The sequence below is a fragment of the Nicotiana tabacum genome, chromosome 2, assembly GCF_000715075.1.
Source record: "Nicotiana tabacum cultivar K326 chromosome 2, ASM71507v2, whole genome shotgun sequence".
NCBI lineage: Eukaryota > Viridiplantae > Streptophyta > Magnoliopsida > Solanales > Solanaceae > Nicotiana > Nicotiana tabacum.
In genome coordinates, this window is record NC_134081.1 from 120,901,592 (window position 1) to 120,923,808 (window position 22,217).

The following is a 22,217-nucleotide window of genomic DNA, read 5'->3' on the forward strand; positions in this document are numbered from 1 at the left end:
ATATTTGAATAAGCGATGATTAACAGCTTGTTTGGATGGTTGTTACCCATCGTTTTATAATGTATTGTATTGTATTATGTTGTATTGTATTGTATCGTTTTATAAATACAATGTTTGGATAGATTGTATTGTTTGCAGTTGTTAAATAACATTTTGCTGTTTGGTTTGACTGTATCGTATTTTACTGTAACTGATAAGTTTACTAAAATACCCTCAATTGTTTAAGTATTAAATTTATCAATAATTACGCATAAAAATAATTTAAGAAAAACTCGTTCTACTAATTTATCACCAAATATGTCTTAAAAATAGATTAAACAATTAAATTCATGCAAATTCTAACAAAATTAGCAATTTTAGGCTGAAGTTGGAAGCGGCAGAAGTTCTGAAAAAAAGGGACGAAGACAAAGTAGGTTATAGGTGGGAGATTTGGAGTTGATATTTTTTTTTAAAAAAAGAAGGTAAACGGTAAAATAGAATTATGGAGTAATAAGTTAGAGCATAATTGGAAAAAAAATAGGAAACAATCTCACCACACCAAATCGGTTGTTTCAAAAATTGGGACTTTTTATTGTTTCAGAACAATAAATTTAACAATACAATACAACCAATTTTAATAAAACAATCAAAACAAATATTATTTTGAGATAACAATTTAATACGATACAATAAGTAACAACCATCCAAACAAGCTGTAAGTAGGGGTGTTCATAAAAAATCGAAAAGCCGAACCAAACCGAAAACCGAGCCAAACCGACAAAAAAAAAAATGATATATTTTAGGTTTGGTTTGGTTTGGTTTGGTTTTGAATTTTAAAAACCGATCAAATTTGGTTTGGTTTTGGTTTTAATAAAAAAAATAACCGAAAATAACCGAACCAAACCGACTATAGAAGTAGCTATTTAAATTTATTATTACACATATATATGTATATTTTTATATAAAGTTTCTAAAATTTTATGGTACATATTAGTCATTTGTATTTTTAGTCTAATCCTTTGCTATTATAATAATCTAATTCTTTGTTTTTACATTATAGTTTGATTGGTAATTTTCTTTTGCTATGTAAAACAATTTATTTCATGTTAAAAATAATCGATTTTTAATTTAGTACTTAAAGTATTCATCATTATTTGATTCAATTATCATCAATATATCTTGGTAAATGATAAATTTCTCAAAGAGCAATTGGATTGATAGTGTTACATTGAAAATGTAGTCGCCGAAATATGTGTTTGGTAGTGTATGTCTCATATTTAAGAAAAAAATGATAAATAACCGGAAAAAAACGACAAAAATCGAATCGATAAAAAACCGGCTTTATTGATTTGATTTGGTTCTAATATTTTAAGAACCGACTTAATTGGTTTGATTTTTTTTTTAGGGAAAACTCGATTCAAACCGAACCATGAACACCCCGAGCGGTAAGATAACTAAGTATTCACACCTATCCGAAAATAGTAGCGACGTTAGATGTGTACTTATTCAAAAAATTGCATAAAAGTTCTACCATATTTTTAATGATGGAAGGTATCAATTATTCCGTCGAAGCGCATGCAACTGACCCCTAAATTAAGGTTATAAAAAGGTACATAAAAATACTAGAAAATCATAATTTTTATTTAGTTAAAAGAGTTTTTAAAATGTAAAATGCTAAAGAATTATGCTGTCGAATAATAACAGTGCCGTCATATTTTAGATAGATGGAGCAAAAATGACTAGTTAATTTAAAGTAGAGGTTATTATTTGATGAAATAGTATTTAATGTTTTGATATGTTATCTAACACATGTTTGGGTTGAAAGATTTGTTCAATTTATAGCATGTTTGGCCAAGCTTCTCGTCATCCCAACAAAATTTTTTTTTTCTTCCAAAAAGTATTTTTTCCCTCAATTTGAGGTGTTTGGCCAAGTTTTTTTTTGAAAAAAAAAGTATTTTTGGCTAGAAGTAGAAAAAAGTAGCTTCTCTCCAAAAGCAGAAGCAAAAATAATTTTTGACTTTTCTTCCTACCAAAAATATCCTTTACAAAATATTATATATACCAAAATAACATCACTTAATTTAAACTATTAAGTAATATAAAGTGACTTTTGGGATGAACTTTCATATTTATTGAATGATTTTTTGATATATTTCAATTATCTTGAATGTATTAAGTACTTTTCAATTTTATTTTTATATTTTACTTAAATAAAATAAAAAACTTAATTATTATCTTTAATAATAAATATTTGTAATTATTTATCTACTTATATAATATTAACTATTAAGCAAATTTCCTCATATCCTTATTTGTTATCACATAAAAACACTTTTTGAAAAGCTTGGTCAAACACAAATTATTGTTCAAAAGTATTTTTTAAATTGATTAACCAAACACAAACTACTTTTCTCCAAAAATACTTTTTTGAAAAGCACTTTTTAAAAAAACACTTTTCAAAATAAGCTGATTTTTCTGATTTTGCCAAACAGACTATTAATAGCAATTAAGGCCGTTTGACTAATGAACTTGTTATCAAAGAGATTTTAAACGAAGACTGTTATGCAATGAATAACTCAAACATTATTGCATTATTTCTTTAGTTTGCTAAAAAAAGGTACTTCCAATATTTATTACTTTAAAATTTCAAATTCCATTTAATTTCATGCCCTTCTTATTATAGATGTAATAACTTATTTAAAATTACATGTTTTAAGGATACTTATGATATGTGTGTTTTTTTTAATTGCGCAGTAATCAAAATTACCTTTACTTAATATCCTATAGGACAAGATTTTAATTTCTTTAAGCAACTTTATATTCAAAGTCATCTAAAATTATATAGCGTTTCCAAAGTCATTGAAAAAAAGTCAACTAAAATTATATAACAATGTAATTTACTAATTTTTTACTACAATTGTTTTTTAATTTTCATCTACTCAAACAAGAAGCCTTAATTTGAATTTTGAAGTAAAATAGCTCGTTCTAAAGTAAGGAGGAAAACAAGCTGCTTCCTTAGGGGTATTTTTGTAACAATAAATATTATAACATGAGTATTATTAGTACCTTTTCACCTTGTGTATTACTAAAATATTTTTTTTAAAAGTTGCGGTGGGACGAATATAATCACTTTCTAATAAGTTTTATGTTTGAGTTTTAGAATAAAATAAAATTTTGAATTTTTTATATTATAATTGTTTTTCTTATTGGCAATTCCAAACGAGGTGCTAAAAGAACAGTTCCCAAACTTAGCAGCATTTCACACAATCTTTCACTTCTATTAGCTTCCTTAAATTCTTGGGGTCCCCTCTTCTTTTTTTGCTCTTTCCTTTCTTCTGTAGCTTTCAATATGTGAAAAAGAAAATCACTGAAAAAGAAAAAGAAAAGAAAAAGGGAAAAAGTACAGCCGAGAGAGAGAGAGAGAGATCTACTGAAATAGCCAACTTGAGCTCTTACAGAGATCTTGAAGTAGCCAAAAAGTTGCTTCTTTTACTGTGCTCTCTACTTAGTTTTAACTCATACCCCCAGTTTCTTTAAGGGTTTCAAGTTTTACTTAGTTAACTTCAAGATCTGCTTCAGTTTTTTGCTAAGCTCAGTTGCTGACTTGCTTTTGTAGCTTATTTCAAGAAAAGGGTATTTAGGGTTTGTGTAGTTTTTTGTGTGTTTGTTTTATTTTCCAGTGAGTAATTGAAGATCTGGGGACAAGTATGAAGCAGTTTTTAATGGTGGTATTTAGTTGTGGAAGTGGGTTTGGATGAAAAATATGGTTTCTTGCTGCTTGGTTTTTGCTTGGGGTGGGGGGTGGGGGTTGTACTAAAAAGACTAAAGTTCTCATTATTTTGTTTTTTTATATTATTTGAGGGGTGCCCTTTTTGGGTTTAACTAGTGAAAAGTAGGTTCTTGATAGGAGTTAGTTTGATTTGCTGTAATGAGGGTATCTTCAGCTGGGTTCAATCCTCAACCAGAGGAAGGTTTGTTTGTTTGTTGTTATTACTTGTTTGGTGGACTTGAAGTGAAGCATTATTTGTAGTGATTAATTAGTAAAGTTCATATTTTTATGCTTAAATTACAGCAACAGGGGAGAAGAAATGCTTGAATTCAGAGCTGTGGCACGCGTGTGCAGGACCACTAGTTTCGCTTCCGCCCGTAGGAAGCAGAGTTGTGTATTTTCCTCAAGGGCATAGTGAACAGGTTTGTTGTAGGTATATTATGTTTCATAGTGTAGCTCATTGAAGTTTCAGTGTTTGATATGGTTCATATTTGATTAATTTCGGGAAAATTACACTGTATAGCCGCTCCCAAAAAATAATAGCCTAAAAAATGTATTATATATTTTTTTGTATATTAATGTATAATATACATATTTTATACATAATCAGTGTGTCTTTTTTGTACATTTGGCTAGCAGAAGTATTATTTTTGGGCGACTGGCCAAATGTGTAACTTGCCCTTTAATTTCATGTGATGTTCTGTTAAAGCTTGCACCTCTAGTTCTAGTGACTAAATAGAGTATGCTGCTATTGTTTGTGCCATGAGCCATTGAATTCTATCTGAGCTGATTCTTCTTGAGGCACATTCTTCCTATTTTAGCTTTGAGTAGCTCCTTGAGTTTCTTTTATGAAGTATGGACTTGAGAGTTTTAGACGCCTTCAATCTAATTTAGATTTTACAGGTTGCTGCCTCGACAAACAAGGAAGTAGATGCTCATATCCCTAACTATCCTGGTTTACCACCTCAGCTAATTTGTCAACTTCACAACCTGACAATGCATGTAAGTTTAGTTTTAGTAGCTGTGATATGTTATCTATGTGTGTTTCTGTGATGGAGGGTATTATTCTGAAGAATTTTTAAATTACAGGCAGATGTCGAGACTGATGAAGTATATGCCCAAATGACGTTGCAGCCACTAAGTGCAGTATGCCACTTCCTACCTTTTTCAAATCCGTTTTACTAATTATTTTGTGTTAACGGACTTACTCTATGTAGCAAGAGCAAAAGGATGTGTGCCTGCTACCAGCTGAACTTGGCATCCCGAGTAAACAACCAACCAACTATTTCTGCAAAACCTTGACGGCAAGTGACACCAGTACTCATGGTGGATTCTCTGTCCCCCGACGTGCAGCAGAAAAAGTTTTTCCCCCTCTTGTAGGTTCCTTCGACAGATCATCAGCATTGTGGTTCTCTTTTCCTTTTTCTTTTGCTGTGTCTCATCAGCATTGGATTCTGTAGTATCCTTGTAGTGCTCAGTGATCTCATGACGAATGTGTCTTGATCTTGCAGGATTACTCTCAGCAGCCGCCCTGTCAAGAGTTGATTGCAAAAGATCTCCATGGAAATGAATGGAAATTCCGGCATATTTTTCGTGGTGAGTTTCTGTTCAGGCAGAACTTAAAGGGAGTACTATTTCTGTAGTTGATACCATGAATCAAATGTACCTGAAAGAAAAGATAATTCAAGCTTGAGATTAGAGTTTTTTGTCTACTGCAGTATATGAACTATATAAAGTCACAACATTGAGCTGAGATATTTATCATTATCATCTTTACTGACTTGTCCTTTCACTTCAATCCCAAAAAATATCTATACACAACACAGACATAGTAGAAAAAATTGCTGCTTTCTTCTGGCTGCTTGCTTTCCGAAGAAACTACTTTGCATGTTTCGGATTTTGCATCTCTTAATTTTGTTGTGAGGGAGTATTTTAAAATCAAACTCTCTGGTCACTTGCCATGTTATTATTTATGAAATTGGGCACAAGCATTACCAGCACACTAATTGGTTGCTCATGTTTAGGCCAACCAAAGAGGCATCTATTGACAACAGGATGGAGTGTGTTCGTAAGTGCAAAGAGACTTGTTGCGGGCGATGCAGTCATCTTTATCTGGTAGAAGATTTTGTCTGTACCTTTTATTAATTCTTCAAAAGATTCCACTCCACCATCCGAAACTTTCAAATGATTTAAATAGTTTCAGATAAATGGCAGTATGTAATTTAAGTGCAGAATCTTATTTGACCATGTTGTCTTGCTTGTCATTTGCTACTTTGAGTAAGCCAAACTGAGAATCTTCACGAATTTAGGAATGATTTCAATCTTTTACGTCTGTGACTTTTAACTGTAAACCTGTATCATTTTCTCTTCCGTGATAAGGTAGCTCTGAATCAGCATCATGTATTGGCAGTTGACAGTGATGTAGTTGTATAATCATTTGCAATTTAAGGAATTCACTCTCGTTTCACCCTCTCAGTTCGTTGATATCAGTTTTATCTTTGCTCAAATACTGTCACCTTCTATCAGGAATGAAAATAATCAATTGCTTTTGGGGATTCGACGTGCTAATCGTCCTCAAACTGTTATGCCTTCTTCAGTTTTGTCAAGTGATAGCATGCACATTGGTCTCCTTGCTGCTGCGGCTCATGCAGCTGCAACTAATAGCCGCTTTACAATATTTTATAATCCAAGGTAAAGTCTTTTTCTTTTGTTACATCTGCTAACAAAAATTGAGTCATGTTTAACCTTTTAGCTTCATAATTTCAGGGCTAGTCCATCAGAGTTTGTCATACCTCTTGCCAAGTATGCTAAAGCAGCTTATCATACACGGATTTCTGTTGGTATGAGGTTCCGGATGCTGTTTGAAACAGAAGAATCGAGTGTCCGTAGGTAGGTCTTATCTTCTTGGACTTTCACGTGCAATGTAAAGTAATTTGAAAGACAAAATTGAATTGGGGAGCCAGGTTTATAGTAAAAGGGAGGGATATCTATGTGAAAAGGGTGGCCGTCTTTGGTGGGTAGTTAATTTTGTTAGAGCTTGCGTTTGAAGTCACTCTATGCTAAGGTGCCTTTGTGAAGTTTTAGCTGATTTAGAAGCAGGGGAAATTCTTTTAGGAAGAGAAAAGAAAGTTAGGAGATTAAAATATTTGAGCTACTGCCACCTCTTCTACGAAGAAAGATACCATACTTTCGCTGTTAATATGTTTACATGCGAACCCTCTTACAACCAGTTCGGTATTTCAAATTTTTGTTGCTGGTGTGGAATATTGATTTTGAGCCTCAGCAATTTCCCCCAATTTTCTCTCTCTCTCTCTCTCTCTCTCTCTCTCTCTCTCTCTCTCTCTCATGCACACTTTAATCATGTAAATATCTTTTGATTCAGGTATATGGGCACAATTACTGGTATCAGTGATTTAGATCCTGTTCGTTGGCCAAATTCACATTGGCGGTCTGTGAAGGTTAGTTTTATAACAGGTGCTCATTAATAAAAGTAATAGATCAATTAACTGCTACTTGTATCTTTGTTTAAATTTATAAATTATAACGAGCTTGGTGGTGCCTTTAGTGTATAAATTAAGATCTTTTGTCGCTGGTCCTGATGCAGGTTGGATGGGATGAATCAACTGCAGGAGAGAGGCAGCCCAGAGTTTCGCTGTGGGAAATTGAACCTCTGACAACTTTTCCTATGTATCCTTCTCCTTTCTCCCTTAGGCTAAAGAGGCCTTGGCCATCTGGACTACCTTCTCTCCCTGGTATGGTCTCTTCTTGCTTTTTTTGCCCTGGGGAAACAAGGTAAATTTGGTTGAGTTCTAACTTTACGTGGTTTGTTTACCTCTCGTTCACTCAGGTTTTCCCAATGGTAATATGACTATGAATTCTCCACTCTCGTGGCTTCGTGGTGACATAGGAGATCAAGGGATTCAGTCCCTTAATTTCCAGGGATATGGTGTTACTCCGTTTATGCAGCCAAGAATTGATGCTTCTATGTTAGGTTTGCAACCTGACATTCTGCAAACAATGGCTGCACTAGATCCATCGAAGCTTGCAAATCAGTCCTTTATGCAGTTCCAACAAAGTATACCTGGCGGTTCAGCATCTTTGAGTCATAGTCAGATTTTGCAGCCTTCTCTTTCACAGCAAAATCTGCTTCACGGCTTCTCCGAAAACCAGTTAATATCTCAGGCACAGATGCTTCAGCAACAATTGCAGCGCCGTCAGAATTATAATGATCAACAGCAATTGCTGCAGCCACAGCTTCAGCAACACCAAGAAGTGAACTCCTCGCAGTTTCAACATCAACAGCAAACCAAGGCCATGTCCAGTCTCTCTCAGATGACTTCGGCTGCGCAGCCCCAGCTTTCTCATTTGCAAGTCTTAAGTTCAACTGGTTCTCCACAAACATTTTCTGATATACTTGGTAACCATGTCAATGCATCTAGTAATTCTACTATGCAAAGTCTGTTGAGTTCATTTTCCCGTGATGGAGCGTCTGCTGTCCTTAACATGCATGAAGCTCACCCTCTAGTGTCTTCGTCCTCATCATCAAAGCGAATTGCTCTAGAATCTCAGCTCCCTTCTCGAGTTACTCCATTCGCTGTGCCCCAGCCTGAGGATGTGATATCACACAATACTAAAGTCTCTGATCTTTCCTCTCTGTTGCCCCCTTTTCCTGGCAGAGAATCTTTTTCTGATTATAGAGGAGTAGAAGATAGCCAAAACAGTGCACTGTATGGATTTAATACCGACTCTTTGAACATACTGCAGAACGGTATGTCCAACATGAAGGATAGTAGTGGTGATAATGGATCTTTATCTATTCCTTATGCTACCTCTACCTTTACAAATACTGTGGGCAACGATTATCCCATTAACTCAGACATGACAACTTCAAGTTGTGTAGATGAATCAGGTTTCTTGCAGTCCTCCGAAAATGGGGACCAAGCAAACCCAACTAATAGAACCTTTGTGAAGGTGAGCTTATTAGCTTGTCTTACATACAGTTCACCTTTTGTTCTCTGAATTGCATGGTCAAACACGCTGTCTAGTTTTAAAGTTTTTAAAGAGGCGGTATGATGTTTCACACTGCATATCTCTGGCAGGTTCATAAATATGATGTTTCACACTGCATATCTCTGGCAGGTTCATAAATCAGGGTCCTTTGGACGGTCACTCGATATCTCCAAGTTTAGCAGCTATCACGAACTTCGAAGTGAGCTTGCTCACATGTTTGGGCTAGAAGGCTTGTTGGAGGACCCTGAGAGATCAGGCTGGCAGCTTGTATTTGTAGACCGAGAGAATGATGTTCTCCTCCTCGGTGACGATCCCTGGCAGTAAGAATCCATTAACTTTCTTTTCTTTTACAGGCTTGCTACTACAACCTTTTTCTTCTGCCCTCCCTTCCCCCGTGTCTCCTTTTTTCTGTGTGTTTTGTGTGTGGTGGGGGGGGGGGGGGGGTTCAAACTATTGTTCTAGACTCCATGCATATAATTTTGACAAGAGTGGGTTGCTCTAGTGGTGAGCACCCTCCACTTTCAACCAAGAGGTTGTGAGTTCGAGTCGCCCCAAGAGCAAGGTGAGGAGTTCTTGGAGGGAGGGAGCCGAGGGTCTATCGGAAACAGCCTCTCTACCCCAGGGTAGGGGTAAGGTCTGCGTACACACTACTCTCCCAGACTCCACTAGTGGGATTATACTGGGTGGTTGTTGTTGTTGTTTGAGTTTTTTAAGTATACATGATATTTTCATTTTACCACCTATAAAAATCAGTCTTCCCTTGTGCTGAAGTGAGCATCTTGGAGGGAAACCTTTTTGTACTGGCACACCGAAGGGTCTGGACTAGCGGTCAATGAAGTTAGAATGGATTATGATATCAGGGTTTTAGAGTTACATGGTATAGGTTGATGGTGGGAGGTAGCAGGTATCTCGTGGAAGTAGTCCAGGTGCGCGCAAGCTTGCTTGAACGCCACAGGTGTAAAAATAAATCAGAGTTTTACCTTTAACAATCAAAAAAATTATGAGATCAGGGTTCAAACCCCATGGAGGCAAGGAGGTGTAAGGTGATTTCTTTTCATCTAAGTTCTGATAGACAAAGTTATCCAATATCGGTATTGGTGGAAGGTAGCAGGTACCCATAGATTAGTCGAGGCGCACAAAAGAGGGCCCTGACCCCATTGTTATTGCAAAAAAAAAAAAAGGAAAAGAAGAGACTTGGCTGATCGAGTTGTTTGCGGATGGAGCCAATGGTTTGTGGCATGCATTATATTTCTACTGTTTGGGTCGTATGCGCACTTACATGTCCTTCATGCAGTCTGTTTATTTTACCATATCTAGTTATTCCATGTTTTTTTAACCATCTCTATCTTGCTTCAGGGAGTTTGTGAACAATGTTTGGTACATCAAGATACTTTCTCCACTCGAAGTGCAACAGATGGGGAAAGCGGGCCTTGATCTTCCAAATGCTGGCCAAGCACAAAGGCTTCCTAGCAATGGCGTCGGATGTGATGACTATATGAACCAAAAGGGCTCCCGAAATACCATGAACGGGATACCCTTGGGGTCGCTCGACTACTAATGATTAAAAAGTGACCCCTGCCTAAGGTAATTGTACCATATGGTTGTTGTTGCCCTTGGTTAATGTCTGCAAATTTCTTGTACCCTTTGTTTGTGTCAAAATGTCATGTATCTTTCTACCTAAAGACAAGGGCTAAGTCTCATTTGAAGCTTGTATCCCAGATAAGTACACTGTAAATTATAAATATTATTATTGATAAGCCTGTGGAACTACCTTCTAGAGACCAACTGCAGAAATATCGAATTAGCAGTTGCCATAGTTTTGACTTTGCTAGATGCATATATTGTACTTTTTTATATTCTTTTTCGGATAAAATGCCCTTTTACCACCTGTATTTGGGAGGTTTGAGATCAATTATTGGGACAGACAGACCGGTAAAACAACAATTGACCTCGCTTTATATAAACAGCTAAGGTCTAAGACCGTCTCTTCTTTTACACATCTTTATTCATCCTCTCTCGATGCTCGAGCGTCGAGGTTGGTTGAGTCGAATGGTGGTTGTATGAGCTCCGAAGCCCCCTCTAGTTCACAAATTCCTAGCGCCTTTTCCATATTTGGCAAAAAATTCATTGCAAGAAGCCAGTTTCTTCATGATCCTTAGACGGACTTTTTAAATTTCTTTTCCCCTTTTCTATGTAAGGGGCTGAAGGTGCAATTTGATAATTAAGAGTTAAGCCTTGATTAGGCTGAAAAAAGTAAAGTCAAAAAATACATTGTGTTATGTACACTCAAATTTGAGTGTATTCTGTAATTTTCAATGCAAATACCTTTTTTTTTTTTTTTTTTTTGTATTTTCGTCTATATATTTGTGTTTCGAAGGTTATTTTTTGTGGCAGATCCTTGTATTTTTTGAATTTTTGTTGTTGAATACAGCCGAATTAAATATAGTGTAAAAGTAGCTACGAATGAATACAATGAATTGAATACAGCCGAATATTACTGTTTTGTGATTTTTTGTTGCTTGAATACATCGATTTGAATACAATGTAAAATAGTTAAGAATGAATATAGCCGAACTCAATACTATGTAGACAACCGAATTGTATCGAGCGGTATACACTCTATTTCTTGAAATTTTGTTGTTTGAATACAACTGAATTTAATACAATGTAAAATATATAAGAACGAATACATCCGAATTGAATGCAGTGTATATATTAAATACAACGACATACATCTCATGGTCCGGAAAAGAACTGCACCTGAAGGGGTGCATAAAGCATCCCGCTTTCACGCACGGTCCGGGAAAGAGCTGCACGGGTGTGAGGCAGTCTAACATGATCCATTTAAACATACTAGTACTAACTAGAAGAACAAATGGACAGAGTTAGAAAACATGTCAACTGATTTACTTAAGTTATGCAACTAACAACAAACTTGGAAGCAATATACTCTTCCCACCCTATTATTTTTGAAAAGCAATCAGAAACACAACATGATCTGTTTATGAATTACAACATCATGTTATATTTTTGCACTTTGGCTATTCTTGCAAATCTGTATTATCTCTTCAACAGCAGCATTCATCCATTTCTTCTCCTCTTACTGACTTCAAATTCTCACTAATACCTCTAACTTTCTTCCTCAGAATTTCCCCATTTTTTTCACAAATAACACCTCTAATAACTTGTGCTACCTCTTCTCTACCAACCTTCCCTTCCTCATCTTTCACTATCTCCACCGCCACGCCAAGTTCAACCATCAACCTAGCATTTATAGGTTGATCAATATGGATTGGCATTGCTATAATAGGAACTTTCCATTACAGAATTCCAACCACAATGACTTACAAATCCTCCGATACTCGGATGTAGGGGTGACAAACGGTCGGGTCGGGTCGAATATGAGCAAGTCGAAAATGGATAAATTATCTGAACTGACCCGTATTTTAGACGGATAAAAAACGGGTTATTCGGCGGATAATATGGATATCCATATTATCCATGTCTTCTTGAATATGATCACTTGTGGGAGAATTACTAGTCTTCCAAACTTGAGAAACCCCCAATTTGAAGCTTTACAAATGTAAAAATTAAACACATCAGTTGTCCATTGGTTATCCAGTTGGTAAACCATTTTCTAAGTGGATAATATGGTTCTTATCCATATTCGACCCATTTTTAAAAAGTTCATTATCCAACCCATTTTTTAATGAATAATATGGGTGCATAACTGTTTTCTTTTAACCATTTTGCCACCTCTACTCGGATGGTTAAGAATTCTTTGTTGTGGTACCCAACCATCCACAACCTTTCCTCTATCTCCAATTTTTTCAAGAAAATCTTTAGGTAATACGCGTTCAAGTCCTGGATTCGCCTCTGCTTACTACCATATGAAATTAACTTGGCTAAGTTCTAAACCAAATGCTATATCTTCAAAATCTTCCTTATTCAATAGATACTCACTTCCAAAGGAAACAAATACAGTTGAATGCTCATTTTTCGTTCCTAGCCAATCGATAAGATCATTATCATCATCTTCAGTACTCATAGGATCATGATCTTGGATTGGATAGCCAATAGGAACAACTTTCCAATGTGATAATTCGGTTATATAATCGATGTATTTAGCCTCGATTGCCTTTGATGTACTCATCAAAATGATTCTTTTCGAGTTTCCTATTTCAGCTAATAAAGGATGGAGGAGCTTATCCTCAGGATCTTTCTCTCTAGTAGCTTGTTCCATAATTACTTGGAATTGTTGCTGCTCAATTTTACTCAAATAAAGAGCTGGAAATGGGAATTCAATGCATGAATTTTTGTTTTTGTGCGAGTGCAAAACATGTGAAAATGCAGCTGCACTAGAAGTCAAGAGCATTACTGCTGGAACGTTATGTGAAACCGTAACAACTTCTTCTGCCCATGGTGGTAACATATCATAGATTATCAAATCGGGTTTAATTTTTTGTAATATTCTTGAAAATTCGGGTTTTGACATGGTAAATGCGATTCTGAGAGCGGAGTTGAGATGTGGTAGGAGGCCATTACATTAGTTGTATGGTAAATAGGAGGAAGTTCAACAAGATCAAATGAAAGAGAGTAATTTTGGGGGATTTTTTACTTGATAAGATTAAGAATGGCAGGTGTAGAACAAAGGTAGATGTAAAAACCCTTGTCTACAAGTTTTTTGGCTATGTTTAAGTATGGAGAGATGTGACCATATGCTAACCATGGAAACATTAATACCTTAAAACTAGTAATACCTTGTAAATTCTAGTCTTTTTAAGTCATAAATTAGTATTTTATATATTTCATACGGGTGAAGTACACAAATAGCCCTTAAAGCATATGATCTTGAATTTTTGTCCTCGCTTGTCTCGCAGGCACAACTTCAAGCTTTTTAAGTGTTGCCCTTGAAGTTCCGCCCAAGGGGCAAGCAAACAACAACAACAACAACAATAACAAAAAATTCAGTAATTTCCTACAAGGGGCAAGCTGGATTCAAAAATTAAAGATCACTCCAAAAAGTATAATATTTCTGCAATTGTTTGAACAAATATAAAATTTGGACTGAAGCTAATGGATACGGCTAATCCTTGTTCTTGAATATCGAATGTTTAAAAAATTGCATCGTTCGGGTAATGAACGTACACGCGGTCGGAGTGGGTCATCCAATGGTTGTAAACTTTCAGTGATTCGGTGAATTGGGCCCCAGCTCCAACTAACGCAATTTATTGTATTGCCAAGATAGCTACACCTAACAAGGAAAATTCAACTTTTAATTTTATTTTTATTTTTATAAATTTTTATAAAATTAGAAGTAACTATAGTGTTTTTTTACTTTTTTTTTCCGTCCTAACTCGAACGGTCCTGGATGGAGGTGAACTTTTAATTTGAAATGTCAGATTCCTGCCCACTTGATCACCAGCTGTAAATGTCACACACAGTAAATTCAACTCATAAAACTCCAGAACTGACTAAAGTTGAAAGGATGGTTACTACACCATGACATGGAATTGCACAATTGTGAATCATACAGCTATACCACTAGAATAAAGATACATGCTATCAAGATTCAAGAACATATCTTTCTACTTTCCCAAGAGCGCCGGTTACACACTACTCATCCTAGAATCCAGTTGTGTAATTACACTGGGTGTTTGTTGATATCATGAACACGAACACACAAGGTAGGGGTAAGACTGTGTAAGCACGACCCTCCTTAAACATCACTTGTGGGATTACACTGAATGGTTGTTGATATCAAGAACATGAACACACAACACTAATGTCGACAACCTTTAGCTGGACATTGCTTGCTCTTCTTTTTTTATAACCGTGATGTTCGGATCAGCTTGCGCGCATCTCAACTAATTCTACGGGATACCTGTTACCTCCCACCAGCAATAGGTACTAGGTAACTCGATCCACCAAGGCTTGGACAGATGGGAAGAAATTGCTTGTTTTTCAAAGTTGAAATTTCATTTTCCTGAGTCTCATATTTGCTTTAAGATACAAAATGGAGGAGAAGAAGTGTAATATAAGCTAGGAAGACTACCAAGATTTACAAAATTTTCTAGGCTCATTTTGCATTACTTTCTTACGTCTGAGATGCACGACCACTAACTTTTAGTTGATCCAAATTTGCTCCTGACAAAATGCTTATTTTTGCATTATTGTCATCATCATAGTCTTCATTATCACCGCTACCATCATCATCGTCGTAGTCGTCTTCGTCATCACCACTACTACCATCACCGCCATAGTCGTCTTCGTCATTATTATTGATGTAACTGGGAATTCTGTCAACTATCAGATCGTTGACACATCCTGTAAGCTGCTTAGCTTCCATCTGTTCTTCCGATGTTTTTGCCAAGGACAAGAGAATGTTCTTTGCTTTTTGATCAGGAGATACCCCGGAAGATACCATCTCGTTGAACCAAGAAACGGCACTGCCAAAATCCTTATTCCTACCATACGCGTCCATGATTGTAGTGAAGATAGTTTGGTTAGCCTTGATACCATGGACCCGCATTTGTTCATATTTCTCCATCATCTTTTCGAGGCCATTTATTTTTGCATATCCCTTAATCAGTGTGCCGTATGTGACAACATTGGGCTCCAATCCATCCTGTTTTATTCTTCTGAAAAATTTCTCAGCACCCTCCATATCTGGTGCATTAATATAAGCTGATAGCATTGTTGTGTATGAGCAAAGGTCGGGGTTACATCTGCAGGGAAATATTGAAATCAAAAGTCTACTTGAGAATGGATTCCTACGTTAGAGCAAAGCATTGACAATTTCCCAAGTAATTGAGTCGGCGAATTTGACAATTTCCCAAGTAATTGAGTCGGCGAATTTAATCCACCACGTATTTTACTTTTCCGCTTTCCTTTAATTGAGTGAGTCGGCGAATTTAATCCAAGTATTGAGTTAGAGAATTGGGTCAAGTTCAGGATTTGGGAGGAAGACAACTTATTATTATCCACCTCCATGCTTTGGGCCGATAAGCGCTAAACCAGACACATTGTTAGAGCAAAAGATTAAAAAAATGCATGTTTTCTCAGAAGTGTTTGTTAGAAAAATGTCTCTACGAGTTATTTTAGAAACGTGTTTGTTAGAAAACCGTTTGGATGAATTATTTTAAAAACAGTGGGCGCATAAAAAAAATTCAATGTTGGATGCAAGATTCATCCGAAGCCTACGCCTAAGCATCCTAGGATTGTTGTGAGGATTGTTGGACCACAAAATAAGTGAAGCAAAGCATAGGAAAATCAAGTGAGACCATCTGGTGCTGACAAACAATGGATAAAAGCCTTTTGAGTTAATAAAAATAATAGTTAAAAGAAGTTTCATGGAAATGTAAACAAAATGTCACCTGTCTCTTCGCATGCTTTTGAAGACAGTTCGGGCTTGCTCCACCATTCCTGAGATTGCAAATGCATCTAGCAAGATGTTGTAAGATTTCTGTGTTGGCCTGAAAAAAGAGCGCGCTCATATAACCCTTGTAATTAAAGGTAAGAGAACGCAGTCACTGGTCTCAAAGCATCCATAGCAAGATCACGTCATCTGGGATGGAGACGGATAACATATATGTCTCTGAACTTAAGCTACTCTTGCTAAATAAGTAAAAACTTGGCTTAAACACATCTCTACTACCAGATTTTGGTGCTTTCTACCGGGAGCTATCATCAGAAAATATCTTTGCAGAGAATAAAACCAATTCCATTGAAACAAGAAACCATAATTTAGATGATTATGTTTTCGTCAAGCACAAATGTCAATAAGAAAGTTAATTGGTGATCTTCTTTCAGAAAAATGCATCTTCCACTCTGGAGATAGAATGTGTCTCATCTTTCAATGTGCAACAATAATCAATTTGATTTCTTTCCAATTATTAGGACAAGAAAAACATATAAGATATGTTAAACATGCTTTCACTAGTTGATGAAATGGCACATTTTAAAGTAACTGACTATATGGGGTATCATATGTAGAGAATAATGTTTTCATGCAGAGTGTCTACTTTTTGGAATACCTCATGTATACACGAGCTTTCCCACTATTAATACAAGTATTTACCTTATCCGGAGAAAAAAGATCAAAATGAATCGAAGGTGCAAAGTGTTAACTGCACGCACTACTGTCTCCCCTCACCCAACAGAAGGGAGAGAAAACAAGAGAAGAAGGAAGCTGTGGGAAAGGAAAACAATGTTAAAAAGCTTCGATAACCAGTGAAGTGAATAACTAAATACCTGACGCCAGCATCAAGCATTTCCTCAAAAACAGCTAGTGCCTCCTCTTCTCTTCTAGCCTTTCCATATGCACTAATGAGAAGGGCGTAGCTAACAACATCAGGTCGAAGACCAGCTCTTTGCATCTAAAATTAGGCATTTGCTTCAAATTACTAATCAAGTCATTATAAATACAAAACTAAAGCACATATGTGATTAACCCCAAATGTAAAACTGCCTGTGTCGACAAAGCTTAACTGATGTGCAAATGTATGAAGCCATTCCGTGTGCCCATGATTTTCAAAAGCAAAAATGAAACAATAACTAAAATAGACAAATAATACTACAAATAATCCTGCAAATAAAGTCTCGAAACCTTAGAAGAAATTAGCAAGAATATAAGGTTTTTAAAAGACCACTAATATCTCAAATTAAAATGGTGTAATACTACTGCATCAGGGAGTAGTACAGAGAACTATGCTAACTGCTAAGGCGAACAAACCTATAATAGCATAAATACATTTTTTGATAGGAAGAGATGTACAAGCACTTGAGGAGTTGTTCAGCATACTTAATGACCATTTCCAGAACAAATCAGAACCTAATAAATTATTTGCAAGTTACCTGATCATAAATGTTTGCAACCTCCTTGTAGTTAGTCTCAAACGACATCAAACTGTTGTAAGTAACCGTATTTTGTGGAATTCCTCGCTCGGCCATCAAAGAAAACAGCTGACGAGCTTTCTCATATTTTCCAGCCTTCTTATACATATAGATCATCATGTGGAACATTTTCTGATCTGGTTTTAGCGGAGGTGCATCCATATCCATAAGAGCTTCAAAGACTTCTTGAGCTTCATTAAATTTGTCACCCTGTATTAACCCCTTCATTAGCAAGGAACTTTATATAAATGAATAAAGGAACTAGCGGATTAAAAAATTTCCTTGGATTTTTGAGTTAAGTTAAAACATCTTTTATCCCATAAAAGCACTGCACGTTGAACTACTGCTTTCTTATATATTGTTGCCTGCTATTATTACCAGTGAATAATCCTTTGACATTCGCAGATAGCCAGGTATGGTTCCTCTGAAAATAGAATGCTTCAGAACCACAAGAAATCGTAGATTGAGAGCAGAAAAAGATTCTAACAGTTATCAAAGAAACGGCAATCGACTACTATTTTCTCAATCTTCTTGATTTTTATTGCTAGTTAAGCATAAGGGAGCGCAGGTTCAGTTTGGTCAATTTTTTCCTGTATTCTAGTACCAAACAAGCTCAAGCAGCTTTCAGGAACAAAGCAAAGGTTTCAGAAACAATTACTTCCGGTTTTCGAGGCACCATTTCAGTTTGACTTGGTGTAGTGGTTCTACAACTATCTTTTTCTCTCCCCAATTAATTACATTTAGAAAAAAAAAGTACAACAGCTATTACTAACACTAAGTACCAATTTCCTGCTTGACACTTCATCTTTTTTCAGTAAATACTCTTTATAAAGAGTTAATTGATGGTTTTTATGACTTTATCAACTTCCCTAAATTAAGGGAATCCATCAATTAATAAACTTTCATTTAATCACTATGTTTTTTCATTTTCTTGGAAAATCATTTTCCAAATCAATTTCCAGTACTTGGTCGGCTATAAAAGTATGTAACAAATGGTAATGGTACAAGGTCTACCTCGTCCCCTTTTATCACATTCAATGAAGACATTGTCGCACCTATGGACCATTCCATTTGAATGACTCTAGTAACTAAGCAAGTTTTAGCAAGGGAACAAACAACAAGAGCCAAATACAACATAAGCAACAGATTAGAAAGATTAGAATCTTCAAATATTGTTCAGAAGAAGGGCAGACTTTTTTAAAAGCAGAAGTCAGAGGAAGTAAACAACAGATTTCGCAAAGATGCTCTATAATAGGACCTTTTATTTCTCTTTTCTCTAATTAACATTGTCATTATTAAGCATCGTTAATTGTGGACTTGGAGAAGCACAAGAGACAAAAGACTCTAGTCAACATCTGCATCTCAAAGTGTTTCTTTGAACTGCTAAATCAATTCCCCTGGATTAGTCTATTTGGCATAAATAAAATGTCTGGATCAAAACTTTACTGTCTAAAGATTCATACAGAAATATCATTAATGGTCCTTTTTTTAAAAATAACACAATTTAGGAATATCACTAACGGTCTTGACCTGGAGCTTCAGCCAAATGCCAGATCTTTATTAGATTCATTACCAAGCACCATACGCATCGCAATTTTTTTCTTTTAATAACCATACCATTTTATCAAGCTTTTCTTCTCATTCTACCACATAATGGTCAAGGAACTTACGGAGTGGACCCTTTGCCTAGTAAACAAAAAGATGATTGCAGCAATTGTTACTAATCCGATTACATTATGTAGCTTTGGCATACAAGATAGAACATGAAGTTCATGATTCTACCAATTTCTAAGCAAAGCATCATCCCAGCAATTGTATGATATAAATGCCCTTTTCCACCACAGCAAGTCATCAGGCTTAAAAGAAAACACTCTGATCACAAGTATTTATGTTTACAACTTCACACTCAACATATAGTAGACTACTAATCGAGTGACACGACATGCTCAATTCAATTGACAAGAAAATTTTAGTTTTACAATGGTATACAAACAACCAAAATTTCATAGTTGTGTTCAGCATATATCATTCACCTTCTTATATCTTTAATAATTGAGCTCCTAAGTCTATCTACTTCCATTATTTTGTTTGCTATATTACCTCAACAAAGATTTTGAGAATGATTTGGTATGTAATAGCAGAAGGCTCGGGGCCTGAAGTTTGCATTCTCCGAAATATCGCTTCTGCCTTACTGTTCTGACCTCCTTTTCCATATGCCTCCATCAGAGCAGTGTGAGATATCACATTCGGGGAATAGCCCTTCTTATTCATGTAGCCTAAAATGCTTTCAGCTTTACTGAATTCCCCTTCCTTCCCGTAGGCCGTAATAAGCATCAGAAAGTCCATTTCATTAAAATCCCACCAATGCTGAGTTTGAAGCCATTCAAGAATCTAATGGAAACAACAGATTAGACTACAAATAATCGAGATATACACAGACGAGTACTGGCTAAAACATGCGGAAATGGGAGACAACTGACGTAAAAACTCAGATGACAATTAACAGATTTTTTAATCTATTTAAGAGGATGAAAAGAGAAAATCAACAGTGTACAAAGCACGTATATCCTTGAGATTCAATAGAAGAATTGAGCAACTGATTTTAGAAACCGAATCTATTTGGTAAAACAATGATCCTATGGAACCCCAATTTCTTAGAAGAAAAAGGAAAATTCCAGATACCCCGCACTACAGAAATCAGAAACCCAATTCAATAGCACCGTTTTAAACCTAACCCTCAGAATCCACACCATATAAAGGGAAAAAGATTTTCTTTGAGAAAAATTTGAATGCACAGAGAACAGTCCATACCTCACTAACAAGGTTCCACTTCTTAAGCTGTTTAAATCGAACCAAGCTTCCAAGAACAAGGTCCTTGGGAAGATCCTGGTTCTTGGACCTCTGGCTTCTCAGCACCGAAACAGCAGAACCAGTTTCTTCAATTTCATTCATCATCTTTCTCCAGTTTTTCTGGTCTGCTTCATCCTCGGCGCTCTTGAAAACCTCTACTTTCTTCCTCTTCTGCATGAACTTTCTCGGTGCCAGCATGCCTTGACACACCACTTCTGCTCTTTTACATATTTTAACATTTGTATCCAATAAATTCCCACCACTATTTGATTTACTGCATGAGAAAAGACGGTTTTGCTAAGCACAAGTTCACAACATGGAACAAAATCAAATTTGCCAAAGACAAAGCTTCAAATTCAAAATATTGTCATACATGGAGTTGCGAATGGTAACAAGTCATGTGTACCAAAATAATAGAAACTACAAAAATCTTACATTTCTTTCTTCTTTCTTTCCTACTCTACTTACATTTTTTTTTCCATATCTCTTTTTGTGGTATTTCTTGGCAGTAAAAATAAAGCTAACAGCTAAAAGAATCATCAGGTATAAGATTCAAGAACCAGCTAACACAGCTATTCTGATTCAATAAAGCTATAACTTGGCATTCCCCGCGTCCAAGTATTACTTTTTCGAGGCAGGCAAATTTTAGACAGGGAATTTTGTTAATAAAACACTGTAAACAGATAAAATCATGAAAAATTAAAATCAGTTACCCCAAAAATGTTCAAAGATAAGATTTTGGCCTATTTAACATTTCTCAACTACTATTTCATATCAATCCAATTCTAAACAGCAAATAAGACTCAGAACATACGAAAGAAAAAAAAAACAAGAAACGGAGATAGTCAGTATTCTCTCTACACTTAGCATGATTTGCATGAACAGTTATTAAATAAGAGAATTCCCAAATTGGTGAACCAATAAATACCCTTCTGACATAAATATGTAATCTTTGTACAATATCAAGCACAAAATATAGTTCTTTAAGCAAAACAATAAAATAAAAATATTTATAAAAAAAAACAGTGAGAAAACCTCCAGACGGAAGAAGAGGGAGCTGAAATGAATGGTTTGAGGAAAATCATCATTGTTTGAGGCATTTCCTTCCACTTTTTACAATTGCTTCTGCTTCTGCTTTGGCTGCACTAGCTCACTGCAATCCTCATGGAGTTGAAGATTTGAATAATCTTTTCAGATATTTCTTCTTTTTGTCTTACCATTTTTTCTTTTTCTTATTTTTCTCTTTTATATTATACAGTAATATATGTAGAGTGTCTTATCCGTTGGGCTTTTTCATACACCTGTCTTGTAAATTCAGCCCGTTGAGGAGGAAAAAAAAAAAAAAAAAAGGAGAAGTGCACGGTTAGCCACTAATCAGAGATGTCTTTATTCTTTAGTTACTGTTTAAAATATATTTATTTTTTAGTGAGTGCTTAATAATATTTTACCTGCACGAACAAAAATATCCCTGTGCTAATATTAAGGACATGATGTCCTTAACTTCATGAACGATGTGTAAATATTAAGGACAAAATATCCTATATTTGCACTTTTCGTTGTTAAACTTTAGGACATCATGTCCTTAACTTCATATGTGCAGTGTAAATGTTAAGGACATAATGTCTTTAACTTATATTTGTATCTTCTGTTGTTAAACTTTAGGACCTCATGTCCTTAACTTCATATGTGCAGTGTAAATGTTAAGGACATGGTG

General features: G+C 35.6%; 3 protein-coding genes across 3 annotated transcripts; 1 reads left to right on the forward strand and 2 right to left on the reverse strand.

Moving 5' to 3' along the window:
- The first annotated feature begins 3,240 nt into the window (after positions 1 to 3,240).
- Positions 3,241 to 10,543, forward strand: LOC107778611 (auxin response factor 6-like). Its single transcript, XM_075238612.1, has 14 exons — positions 3,241 to 3,950; positions 4,052 to 4,170; positions 4,652 to 4,750; positions 4,838 to 4,894; positions 4,966 to 5,124; positions 5,260 to 5,344; positions 5,773 to 5,863; positions 6,275 to 6,439; positions 6,515 to 6,637; positions 7,131 to 7,206; positions 7,353 to 7,500; positions 7,596 to 8,719; positions 8,888 to 9,078; positions 10,115 to 10,543. Exons 1-14 carry the CDS (start codon positions 3,908 to 3,910, stop codon positions 10,314 to 10,316), a joined length of 2,682 nt encoding a protein of 893 aa, XP_075094713.1. The 5' UTR covers positions 3,241 to 3,907; the 3' UTR covers positions 10,317 to 10,543.
- Positions 10,544 to 12,369: 1,826 nt separating this feature from the next.
- On the reverse strand, positions 12,370 to 13,401 carry LOC107778610 (beta-D-glucosyl crocetin beta-1,6-glucosyltransferase-like). The gene is given in 1 exon segment (XM_075238622.1): positions 12,370 to 13,401. A coding segment is annotated over 1 exon segment (789 nt). The 5' UTR covers positions 13,254 to 13,401; the 3' UTR covers positions 12,370 to 12,464.
- A 1,317-nt stretch (positions 13,402 to 14,718) lies between these two features.
- LOC107778609 (pentatricopeptide repeat-containing protein At3g59040-like) lies at positions 14,719 to 21,738 on the reverse strand. Its single transcript, XM_016598893.2, has 7 exons — positions 21,539 to 21,738; positions 20,465 to 20,777; positions 19,754 to 20,044; positions 17,615 to 17,863; positions 17,012 to 17,136; positions 16,135 to 16,233; positions 14,719 to 15,486 (listed from the first exon to the last, which is right to left on the reverse strand). The coding sequence occupies exons 1-7, from the start codon at positions 21,601 to 21,603 to the stop codon at positions 14,856 to 14,858; spliced, it is 1,773 nt and encodes a 590-aa protein (XP_016454379.1). The 5' UTR covers positions 21,604 to 21,738; the 3' UTR covers positions 14,719 to 14,855.
- Positions 21,739 to 22,217: the final 479 nt, after the last annotated feature.